The sequence below is a fragment of the Agelaius tricolor genome, unplaced genomic scaffold, assembly GCF_023055355.1.
Source record: "Agelaius tricolor isolate 1412-34295 unplaced genomic scaffold, bAgeTri1.0.p SCAF_1, whole genome shotgun sequence".
Taxonomy (NCBI): Eukaryota; Metazoa; Chordata; class Aves; order Passeriformes; family Icteridae; genus Agelaius; species Agelaius tricolor.
Window position 1 is genome coordinate 43,705,233 of NW_027269261.1, and position 13,066 is coordinate 43,718,298.

At 39.2% G+C, this 13,066-nt stretch overlaps 1 protein-coding gene across 5 annotated transcripts in view; it reads left to right on the forward strand.

Annotated features, from left to right (window-relative positions):
* Window positions 1-13,066, forward strand: part of DISC1 (DISC1 scaffold protein) — a 189,636-nt gene that overhangs the window by 153,350 nt on the left and 23,220 nt on the right. For all 5 annotated transcript variants that reach the window (XR_011679948.1, XM_071431789.1, XM_071431798.1 and 2 more), the window contains one exon: window positions 12,155-12,398. Coding sequence is in view for 4 of the 5 variants with exons in the window: in XM_071431789.1 (XP_071287890.1) it covers window positions 12,155-12,398 (244 nt within the window). In the remaining variant the exon portion in view is untranslated. The remainder of the gene's footprint in view (window positions 1-12,154; window positions 12,399-13,066) is intronic.

A 13,066-nucleotide genomic window follows, 5' to 3' on the forward strand; every position in this document is an offset into this window, starting at 1 on the left:
AACTTACCTTTTCACTTTAAGTCCTAGTAGACAATTATTATTGCACCAATGCATATGTGCTACATATAACATTTTTTAAAGACTTGCTTCTATATGAGATGATAAGAAGTGAAGAAGGGCACAAGAATTAAGAACTCAGAAATGTTATTGTTCTTTTTTTTTGTATTTTGCCTGTTCAGAGATGCTGGGTCACAAATACTGATTTTTAATTGGATGGTGGGGGAACTGTGGCACGTGACCATACTGTTTGATAAGAAGTAGCAGAAACCTCTGTTCTTTTTAGCCATTCTCAGCATTGAAACTAGATCCTTTTAGAGAAAAAAAAAAAAGAAAAGGTCAGATTTGAGGCAGGTTTCCAGTGCCTCAGAGCTTTAGAAAAAGCAAAGCACATGGTTGAACAGCCTTTACTAACTCCCTGTCCATATTAATTCAGCTTTCATCCAGGGCTTTTTCCAAGTTACTGAATTAACATCAGTAGTTAGTGTGCAGCATTGTCAAAGACAAGGTGACAGGGGATTTTGCTGCTTATTCATGGAAAATCTTGCCCTTCTTTCCTTTAGGCTCTTTGTCTTCCATTCATTTTATTCTTAGCATAGCAAAAATTGTCAGAGGGCAAGGCATCTCCCCTTCTAAAAACAGAAAGTATTGCCCTTGCTTGAAAAGGAAATATGATGACAGTTCACAGCCTCTCGAGCTGGTTCGCAATTGTGCATTTTGTTAGGATTTTGTTTTATTCTGCATGCTCTTTTCCTATGCTGCATTGTTCTGGTGCTGGTCAGTGGTGCCTGCAGAGCTGCAGTTCACCACTTTGCTGAAATTCATTAGTGTCACAGTCTCTTAGTTTAACCCCAGGCAGCAGCCAAGCCCTGCCCAGCCCCTTGCTCACTCCCCCAGCAGCAGGATCAGGGAGAGAACAGGAAAGGTGGAAGTGAGAAAACTCATAGGTTGAGATAAAGACAGTTTAATGGGGAAAGTGAAGGCCACACCCACAAATAAAGCAAAACAAGGAATTAATTCACCATTTCCCATGGGCAGGCAGGTGTTCAGCCATTCCCAGCAGAGCAGGGCCCCCTCACACAGAGCAGTTACTAGGGAAGGGAAATGCCACCAATCCAAACATGCCCCACTTCCTCCTTCTTCCCCCACTTACATATACAGCATGATGTTATATGGTCTGGAATATTCCGTTTGACAGCCTGGGTCACTTGCCCCAGCTGTGTCTTCTCCCACCTTCCCTGCACCCCTAACTTCCTTGCCAGTGTGGCAGTACCACAAGCAGAAAAGGGCTTGGCTCTGTGTAAGCCTTGCTCAGCAATAACAAAAACATCTCTGTATCATCAACCCTGTGTTCAGCACAAACCCAAAACACAGCCCCATACCAGCCACTGTGAAGAAAATTACCTCAGCTAAAACCAGCACACACAGTAGTTCTCTCTGCTGCAAACTCTTGCCTCATTAAGAGTAAGTAATTCTGTATCATTTTGCTGCTTTGGTGTGCTGAGATTTCCCTGTGTTGGAGCAAAAGTAAATGTTTTTGTATCTTTTTCCCAAATCTCTTGTGCTCTTCTTGCTTGAATTATATGAATTTTATGAAGAGTTTAAAATCCATATTAATAATTTTTTTGTTTGTTAATTAGTGATACTTTTCAATGTGGAGAGGATCCCATTTTATGAGTGGTGACTGTCTACCATGACTGACAGCAGTCATAGATCCTTCCTCTTCCCCAAGAGTAGGTTCTTTGACCTGGAAGCCTATACAATTTCTCTTGAAGATACTGATCCTAATGTATGTTTGCATTAATGAAGGGAAGATTGATAAAATGAGCTTTGGTGGTTTGTTTTTGCATTTCCTATGCAAAAATGCTCTGACTATGACATAATATTTTTTATAACAGCTCCACTGTGCATCACAAAGATTGTTCAACCACTGACCTCATCCTAAAATTTTCAGAGGGAGTTTGAAAATAAGATCCAAGATCAACAATATGAGGATGTATTTGCAGTGTGCTGTGGCTGTTGAGGAGTTAAATTTGGGCACTCTGTCAACCTAAAGGACAGTGGTTTCATCATTCCCTTCAAATAACAAGGAAAACATGCAGCAGAATGTAGTAGTGTTAGGTGAGAGGCAGTCTGAAAACTAGGGACCGAGTTTGAGAAATTGATTAAAAATATCCCTTTACATAGAGGACTATCTCCAGTAATTTTATGGGATTTTTCTCAGTCTTGCTGAGAAAAATAACTGTAAACTCTTCAAAGTGCTTCTCTTTGCCCTTCAGCATCACCTGTGCCTTGCTCAGCTCTGCCCTGCTGTTGACTTCTCTGTGAGCTGATTTCATGCAAACCTCAACCCATCTTAGCTGTGAAGATACGACTGTGAGGGGAGGGAGGGATAGCAAAGCTGTTTGTCACCTCTGGGTCTGTGGCATTAAGCTTTGGCTCTCCTACCAGGTGCTCTTGGTGGCTGCATGTAAGTGCATACATGTAGTGAAAAACAGCTGCTCCCTTCTGAACTTGGCAAGAGAAGTGTTGGGAGGTGGATGTATCTTTTCCTACTGCTAGTGTTTTCCAGTGCATCCCTGAAGACAAGATTTGAAACCAGTTTGTGCAATTACAGAGGCTTTGTCATCTGTCCTGAGTGGGATTGTCATCAATGGTAGTCATGGGTGTAGAGCAGTCAAGGAAGATGAGGATGGATACCTGACACCATCTGCCTGCTGTCCAGCAGTGCTGCTAAATCCTCCTCTTCTGTCTTTGGATGATACTTTGCACAAAGCCCTGGCTGGCCAGTTAGATAGAAACAATGATAATTAAACCAGTAGAATATAAAGCATTGCCATCTGCATAGCAGGAGTATGAAGACATAGGATAACTCTATTTTGCATGCAGCTGGGACAGTCTTTCCTACTAGCATTTGGAAGTTTTCATTAGTTAATGTACTTGCTACTGGGAGTGTACTGTGCTAGTCTGGGGAGACAACACACAGCCCAGCCATTCTGAGTGTTCTGGCAGCAGCAGTGCAGGGTTTTTGTACCCAGCAGGGTCCAGCCAGGGAGGATCTGCAGACCTTGCCCTTTCTCTCTTGCTCCTTTTGATCCAGAACAGGATTTGACTCCTGAACCTGTATGACTCTGCAACTACAGCAGGTCATATGGTGCCCTTGGATGTTTCAGAGGAACTCCGTAAGCATGTGGCTGTTGACACCGGGATTTGGCCAACACTCTCTTTTTTCCAGGTGTGTCTTCCTGGTTACAAAAGCTGAATTTCAAGGTACATTCCTACATGATGACAATATATCACCTCTCCCAATTGTATCTCTTCTAAAAGGTTATTTCTTTGCCCTGTTTTTTGATCATTATGTATGCTTAATTCCTGTTTGGTCGGTGGTACACAGGATGATTCACATCCCCAAATTCCCTTGACAATGAAAGTCTAAATCTCTCATGCTTTCAGAGAGAGAAGTATATTTTAAACTGTTTTACATCAGAGAACAGAGGTGAATAAAAATGATAGGAGAATTGTGAATTCTTTCTCTGTGCTTCTTTGCACTGCGGTCAGAGAATGTAATAAGCAATAAGAGATGAGGCTCATTATTCTAATTGCTTTGAAATAAGAACACATTCTTTGCTTGGTATAAATAGCCATTGCTGCTATTGCAACAGTGTGGATTTGTGGCAGCTGAGAATGTGGCCTCAATGCAAACACTGTGCTTTCTTCCCGTGGCATACTTTTAGAAACAAATGTATTCTCTTGGATTAGAACTGGTTGTGACTTGAATGACTTCCGTTTTAGAGGAGGTCATTAGAAGTCAGATGCTTTGTGGGATTCAAGCTCAAGAAATTGTTGAGGGCTTTATAGGAGGTGAGCTGAACAGAGCTTAGATGGATATGTAGATACTGAGATGCATGTTTTTCAAAACTGGGGCCTAATTCATGCCTCTCCTTTAAATCTAATTTGGGATCAAATATTAAATAGTGCAGAAAAAAAAATCTCATTCCAACAATTCCTATCCAGCCAAAATTAATGACATTGTGGGGCTTTGCTGTTATTGCAAGAGCCAAAGGCAAGCAGGATATAGACTGAATTATCAGAGTTACTACCAAACTCAAGGGTGTTTTACCAGATTATGAATAAGGTGGATGATAAACTAGGGTTGAGAAGCTGACCTCATGTGAACTGCTGAATAAGAAGAATTCCCTGGTAGCTTTCTCCTCATCTATCAAAGTTAAGTTTTATAGTCTTAGAATAGATTATTTGTAATAGATGTTTCAGTGGAGGTAAAGGCAGAGGACCATTTATTTTCTTAAAGAGAAATAAGTAGCCCTGAAAGCAGGTAGTAAATTTTTTACATTATAGATTGGGTAATATAGTAAAAATAAACTGCAAAGTAAATATAGGGACTCAATTGAATTATAAATGCTCTCAACAAGATGCCTTCCTTCTTCCCTTGTAAATTACTGAATTTCCTGCATTCAGCGTGGTGGTCCCATTCCTGCATCCACCCTGTGTTAAGAATCAAAGTGAAAACCATCAGCTGCAGCAGTCTATCATTTTGTGTTTCCAGTGGAGATAATTAAAGTATAACACAGTGACATTGAATATTGGTAAAAAGATGACAGCCTGTGATTAAAGTTCTGCACCAGGTAAAATAAATGACTGGAGAATTGAAGAAAAAATGACAGAAGTATTGTTTGATATTGTGTGGTATCTTGTTTTTTAATAAGACTAATCAAATGTCTATTGATGGTTTTAAGCACTAGATGTATTGTTTTTAACAGGCCTTTTGGGAAGGAAAAACCAGACACATAGTATGTACATTTCACATAAAATACAAGGTGGTAGTTCTGTCCTGAAGTTGCTGTATCAGGATAGGGTTTTTTTAGAAAATATGTCAATTCTTAGCAGACTGGTGTTAGATTTAAGTGTTAATCTTTCAGTATTCTCAATGCAGTGGTTTTACTGAGTGGAAAAATTGTGGATAATGAGTGTAGTTGATAAGCCTAATTTTTTAAAACACATTTGGTAAAAAACATTGGCAGATATTTATTATCCTTTTATTTTTTTTGTTTACTTAGATTACTGTGGGGGCCATGTATTTTTACATGAATATTATTTCTTATTTGTTGCTATTAGCTTCTTTCTATGAAAAATTCTGCATGGAAAGGAATTTTTAAAGCAATATGAACTTCACGGCAGTTGAAGTTTATAGCTTTTGTGAGGTCTGAGAAAATTCCTTAGAAATCTTAGAATCCATCGTAATAGTATACTTACCCTTTTTCCTTAATTATGCAATTTATAGAATTGGTGGTATAGCCTCATTATGAATATATACAAAATGTCTTTGTCTAAAGACACTACCTGGAGCTACCCCAAGTAATAGAGTGGCAGTGTTACCTTCTGGGTAACAGGACAGAGGGAGGGAGAAAATAGAGGCAGTGAAGAACTGGGTTAATTTTTTAACTGAAAGGAGAATAAAGACCTGTTGTCCCTGCTCCCAGACTCACAGAAACGCAGTGTTCCTGGAGTGGAAGTTCAGATATGGGCAAGCAGAGATGTGAAAGAAGCAGGGAGCATGCCACAGGCAGCAGCTGTCTGAAGAAGGCTGTGCAGTGTTTGAGTGGTTGCCTTCCAGCATGGCATTTTTCCTTCCAACACAGTGTTCCATTTCTGTTCCATTCTCTAAGTGTTTTTTGTACTCGGCATGGGGTGTCTCCAGTGTTAAATATCTCAGATGAGAAGGTGTCTGAATGTGTTTGGGGTTCTCCACCAGGACTCCTCTGGTATTTGTGAACAAGGCGGGAATTGAACTGTTGCTCTTCTTTTTTGCTCACCAAGCCAAAAAGTGAGAGCTCCTAATCCCAACACAATTTAAGACTGTGGTGGGTGTTCCAAAGCAGTATTGTAGAGGGTAGATCACTCAACAAGGACACAGGATATCTGGCTCCAGGTACTCTGTCTACTGCGCATCCAGATTTGCTCTGTCTTGAGGAGATGTGTGTGCCATAGCCACCCCATTAAGGGCTGGTTTGGAGGCTCTGCTCACCTTTTCCCTCAAATCTGTCCCTGCATATTTGCTTGGCTCTGGGGATGCTGTAGAAAGCAGAGCCACTGCCAACACCCATTCTTGAGCTGCATGAAAGTGATGTCCACACCTCAGTGCTGCACTGTCATGTCCTGTCTGGGTGCACTGGATGTCTTTTGGATAGGACTGATGTTCCCAGAACCTGATTGTGGCTATAAAGTGTAGATACTAGAAATGTCACCCCTGAGCAAATTTTCAGGTATTGAAGATGGAAAAGTCTGAAAGTTAGGTAGGGATTGTGAGGATTGCTTTCTTGGGCTTCTGTGGTTCTGATCCAGAATATTCTCTAGTAGGTGAAACATCACATTTAAAGAGGGAGAGCTAATTGCTGGTTTGTAGATATTATTTTATTTTTTATAAAGGAGAGGGCAAGGTTGGAGAAGCAAGTTGCTGTTGCTTGTGCCAGGGAAAAGTACTACCAGCTTCAAACTTTGCCTGGGAGTTTTAGCTAGTCTCCAAGGTAGAGAAGGTTGTTATCTGACAAGGGAATATATGGAGTCTCCTTCTGGGAGTGAGTCTTGTTTTCACATGGAAAAATGTGACAGTAGTGGTGAGCAGCAAACAAGTGTTATCAGTGAGCTTTAAAATAAGGGAGTAGAAATGATGTCTCCCACACTGGGAGACAACCACATGATTGGAACCATATGAAGCTATTTCATGAGATTTTTGGCTCCTGAGGAGAATGGGGAAGAGAGACACAATGCAAGGAATTGAATTGTGAAATTGAGGTTATGTTGAAGGTGTTTATAGGATTAGGGAGACTTGCAAGAAGGGGAGAATAAAAGAGTTTTGATTTCAGATGTTTAGGGAAGGTGACTTTCTAGTGTGCAGGCCAAGGGGAAACAAAAGTTTTAGTCCACATTTTCTTTGTAGTTGCTCCCTTATCAGTCTGCTGTTGCACACCAGTCAGGTGGGGAAAACAGGATTATGTGCCTCCTTCCCCCTGGAGCCTCATGTGAGTCACTGATTGGCACATTGTAGTCCTTGGTTTGTTCCACAGGTTGGCTGTCGGCATCTTAAAATGTAACAGACAAGGTTAAAGAACAAGAACTGATCAGGCTGGAAACTTCTTTTAAAATTTTTTTTAATGAAAAAGAGAAGTAAAGCTGGAGTAGATTCTTAAATCTAAGAATTATATAGAGAAATATATTTAAGAATATCTAAGTGATATTCTTAAATATAAGAAGTGTTATTAATGCATGACTGTGAATTAATATGATGAATCAAATAAAAAGGTGAGGCTCTGCTAAGAGTGAAACAATAACATGGCTTCTTATCCTCAAAGTATCATTAGAAGTATCAATACTTTTTATCCTCAAATTATCATTTTGCTTGCCTCCTGCGCAGCTATTGCCTTCAGAAAAGGGAAAAAAGTCATAGCTAAATGTTGAGTGAGAAGAGCTCATTCCTCCCCTGTGGTGCAAAACATAAATAGAAGCAAGTGACCAAAATATAGAAAAACTTTCCCTAGTTTGTACAATAGTTCAATAAAGAATGGGGATATTGAACAAAGTCTTTTGATTCACAGTGCCATTTTATGCAAGCCTCAAAAGTTTTCAATCATTTTAATTGTCATAATGAAAATCCCTGATGTTTGTGCCAGACTGTTTTTGTTGCATTTTGTTTGCTATTTTTGTGAGAGAAAACTGCTTTCAGGGTCAGTCAATAGAGTTAAAATATGTGCCAGGTACTGGGAGAAGATAAGTACATGGTTTCCTGAAAATGTTCCTTAATGTGGCTCACCTATTAAAAGGAAGTCATCTAGAATATCTCTTCTTAGTGATGGGTGGCCTTCCATCCTAAGTTACATTTTGATTATGCCATTTCTCAATAGTTGTCTTACTGTGTAACCTTTTAGCTTCAGTCTCACTCTCTTGGCTTTCAGTGTGAGGGTTCTTACAGGTATTTCCCTTGAAATAACCAACATCATGGTGTTGACCTCAGGGTGTTATAAACCACTTGTAACAATTCACTCACCAAGGGGCATTCCTGAAAACTATAGACAGTTTTCAGGAAGCATATAAGCGGTGACATCTTCCTGTGTTGATTCCAATATGCTTTTGAGGAGGTTTTGCAGAACTTTGTTTTGGTTTGGTTTTGTGGTTTGGTTGTTTTAGTTTTTTCTTTTAATAGAGTTTAATATAAAATCTTTTTACTATTTTTACACAGGCATGTTTTCATTTAGACTACAATGTTTAGGAACTGAATGTGCCTTTTGTATGTATGCAGAGCCCTCAATAAAGAAAAGTCATGTTCTTGTAGTTCCAGTTAGCACTATAAATAGCTTTAGAATAATGTTGTGCTGAGAGCCATAGAGAGCCCCCATAGATACCTCCTAGAATCTCATCAAAAGGCAGAAAAGCAATGTTTTTTGGAGCTCAAAAGAGACATAACCCTTGCTGGTTATGTCTCTTGACATGAATTTCACCCAACATCACAAGTAGAGGGGAGATATCTTCTAGTTTCCTTTTGGCTTTTTACCCTGGTTGTGTTTCCTATAAAATTGCTTGACCCTTAGTAAAGGCAACTGCAATTACAGTGTCAATTGCCACTTTATGAAGAGAACTCAAGGATAAGCCTCTGTGTTCCACATCCATTTCCTCCTGCCCATGAACAGCCCTGTTTCTCTGACGGCTCTTTCATCATCATCAACTTGACCTAATGCAGAATTCTGTCTGCTGTGTCCTTTTGTGTTGCCGTGGATGTCTCAGCCATTCTTCAAGTCAGCTTAGGCCTGCTCTTGTGGATTCTTTCTGCACAGTATCCTTGAGGTAGAACCTGTCCCAGCTATCCATGCAGCTAAAAAATTACTCACATGGAGTCTTGCATCTCACTTACTTCATCATCAATTTCCCTGGCCATGACTTGACAAAAGCAGTCTTGTCCTACTCTCATTCATTCAAAATGAGCACTTCTGTCTTTTTTTCCATTTCACTTTGTTTTTCCTTCATTGACTCCTTCTGTTCTGTCTCATCAAGATTAACTACTAGCTTCCAGTGTCAGGGCTACTCAGAGTCTTTAACTCTCTACTCAGTATTTGTCTTTTTTTTTAATGTGAGAAGAAAGACTTTCCTCAGTAGATGTTAAAACACATTGGTGTCAATCACTTGCCCCTTGTATTCTTATACTAGCATCTCTGACCTTATATGATTCCTCCTCCAAGGGATGAAGATCTTGGGAATCTAATGGCATGTTTCATTGCCCTCCCACAAATCTTAAAATGCTCATTCACTGTGATGCCTCAGTGTTCTTGGCACCACTTAGATTAATTAGTTACTCGTGTAACTAATTAAACTGTAGAACTGTAACTAACATTCCATGTCCAGTCCACTGTGTTTTTGAAAATCCTCATCTGTATCCTAGCTCTTGCTGATTGTTTGAAAGAGAAAAGTTGCTTTGAGGGAAAGGCCATCATTCTAATGTGTTTGGTGTTTGTACAAAGCCTGGCACTCTGGCTCTTGGCAGCTCAGAATCAGCAGGTGATTAAGGTATGCTTTGTGTCACTGGGTCTATGTAAATGGTTGATGGATTGTGATTTGTTGTGGATTCCAGCAGATTGTTCCAGACACCTTCATTGAACTTGCCACATATGCCACTTTGATAGTAATATACAGGCAGGCATATAACACCTGGAGGTGTTGATACATCATGAAATATTTATAAGTATAGGAATAATGTAAAATCTCATCCAGACTCGATCCATCATTTTGAAACGTTTCATACCTGAAAAATCTCTCAGTGTTCTGTACAGCCACCCATGGAGGCTTCATGGAGACTGAAAATGCGCTTTTAGTATGGATTGAAAATGAATAAACCAAACTCTGAAATTCAGTTAAGTTTAATTTTTAACACCTGATGTAAAAGCTAGTTTTTTTGCATGCTGGGGACAACATAATTGGTAATAATCATTTGAAATGTGTCTCTGTGTTAGCTATTTGCAGCTTTAAAGTAATTTTCATTCCAAAAGTGTGTTTGAAAAATGCTTCAAGGCACTGAATTCCAAAATACAGACTAAAAGGTGCAGCCTTGATATGTTGGGCTTAGATCTGTTCAGAGTATCCAAGTGTACGTGCATTCACTGATTTTGGTTGAAAAAATTCAGCATAACATCTTAGCATCTTAGTTCAAGTTGTATCAGAGTTTCACAAATACCATGATAAAACAATGATAGCCTTCAGATAAAAACCATCTGTTAGCAGTAGATTCAGTAACTGCTGATCACTAAAATGCATTTAAAACTTAGACACAGACAAAACCACATTGACCAATGCACTGAGTCAGGGCCAAATAACAGCAGCCCAGGCACCATTACGCTGTACTGTTATACATGCTGTTCATCTTCCCCACTGTGAAATCCTGCATACGTCACCATCTCTGCCCTAATTTTGTCAATAAAGCTCTTCATTAAATTAAATAGCCAAAACAAGTTATCCTCTAGAAATTCTGATTTAGCTCTCTAGAGTGTTGGGTTTTTTTTTAGCTTTTAATAATCAGCTATAAATAGATGCAAACAAACATTTTCAAAAAGCAAGTAAATGAGCTTATGTATGTCTGCAGGAAAATGTTTTGACTGTGTAACTATGATAATGTGATTGACAAGTAGGGAAACAGCAGGGTTTATTTTATTTTTCTGGCTTGGTAAGTGAAATGCTACCTGGATGGAACACAGATGTGTAATCCATTTTTCCCTTCTAATTAGTGATACTTTGAACTCCTTGGGGGAGACCAATTTGTGGACCCCTTGCTGCATTATGCCTTCAATAAACACATATACTGACTCTTAAGCACAAATCAAATAGCTCAGCTTCTGAAGCCTGATTTTGCTTTCAGTCTCAGTATATTGCTGTGTGATTTTTACAGCTTGGTATCTTGTAGAATTTGTGGAGTTAAAAACATACTTGTGTTAGTTTAATGAACTCATTGTGAGAAGTGTAGCTTCTTTTTCCTTTGTTTGGGATAAAAGATAAGCTGGTACTTAATTTAGTCAGAAAAGTTAAAATCAAATAGTTATTTTTCTTCTAAGTCACTTAAAATTTCTCACAATATAGTATTTATATAGTAAATTTTATAATTTGAAAAAGAAGAGTGAAAAAAATATTGCAGTTATTAGCACTGAAATCTGTCTGAAAGTGTGGATTGCCATGGGAATAGTCACTTCTCAGTCCCATCCCAGGCTCTGCCAGTGATCTACTATATTTTAGCAAGCGACCTACTCATTGGCTTCCCTTGAGACAACATGTATAAAATGGACATGTGGCCACATCATTTACAAACAGTATGATGTTAGTATTCAGTTCTCAAAATCTATCTACACTCAGAAGTCCCACTTATTTCAGGTGGAAATAACTTTTGGTTGGATCTCAGGAGCATTACTTATAATGTACATGTTTGAGAGATGACTAATAGATGAAAAGTTTATAGAGGCTTTGTATTTTGAATTTGGTTTTTGTTTTGGTAGCCTAACAAAGTAGAAGGAAACCAAAGCACATTAGTAAGAGATAACAACAGCACTCAAAAAATATAAGACTCAAAAAAGGGAGACCATTGTGGTTTAGTCTAATCTGATTCACCAGTGCTGAAGTAAGCACATTTTAGTCTAATAAGAAATTTAGTGTACCTACTTTCCAAAACTTAGACCTGATTTAATGCAGTAAGTAGTGTGATTGTTCACACATGATCTTTTACATCAAATTCAGCAAAGCCACATGGGAGCAGGATACACAGGCCTGTGTTTCAGATATTGTGAAGGAAGCCCTGGTTATGATGGCAAGGCCCCTGAACCTGTGTCTGAAGAACAGAAGGAAGTCTCACATAGCCAGTGTTTGCTGTGCAGTTGGAAGCAACATCTTAACCCAAGCAGGTTTTTCTATCATCTGCTTTGTAATAGGGCAATAATTTTGCTGCTTTTCAGTTTGATACAGCAGTGTTATCTCTGTGGGAGTATCTGAGGTGCTGTTAGGTTTTTTGGTTGTTTTTACTTTTCTGTCTATAATAAGCAGTTACTGCGAGTGTTACTTGAAATAGCAACTATTTTCCCTGAACTGCAGTTTTATTTTCTTTTGGCTTTTATTTCAGCTGTGGGAGCCAGCTGCTCCAAAGAGTGTGGGAAGCTGACTTGGAGGCCTGTCAGCTGTTGATCCGAGGGTTTCAGCTGAAAGAAGCCAGTTGCTGTGGTTTTGAGGAAGAAGAGAACCAAATGGATGAGATGGAGATGACTGCTGATGCCCCACCTGATTCTGAAAAAAGAAAAGAAGGTCACTTTCTAAAGGGCACAGAGTGGGGTGCTGTTTCCTGCCCCAAACACAGGGAGCTGAAAGAGGTATCTGAAGTACTCTGCAGCTGTATTTCAAGGGATACTGCTGGTTTTCCTGTTGAGAGGAGGAGTTGAATCTTTGTGATGGGTCAGCAGGGCAGGTTAAGTATGAACTTAACATCTGGCTTTCAATCTGGGACATGAATAAAATAGCTTATTAGCTTCTCAGAAGTCCCTCAGCCCTTTTCCCTTTTACCATCAGTCTTTTTAAGATGCAGAAATTATTCAGGCAATAAATACAGAATGTACATCAGGATTTAAAGGAAAAACTATTTAGGCAAAATTATCAGTTGTTCCTCATCTCACCAACGAGTTTCATTCTGAGCTGGTCCTGCTGACTTGTTAGTCTGGGTCATTGTTGGCTGACATGGAGAGAGAGTTACTTTTCCTCCCTTAGTGAAATGGTCAAAGGCTTCTGAGCTAATAGATGCTAATAGGCTTACGGTATCCAACGATTATTAAAAGGAGGAAAAAATAATGAAGCTTAGAAGGTTTGACAAATTTCTTTTATGTTTTCATGTTTTGATCTGGAACGCTATCCCTGCTTGAAAAATCAACCATTATCTAATAGTCTTTTAACTGTACTGCCTATGTCAACAAGCTGTTAAAAAATCTTCATCACCCAACAGCACCACTGAGACAAAAAGACCCTCCAACAGCAGTTGTTAGTTTTA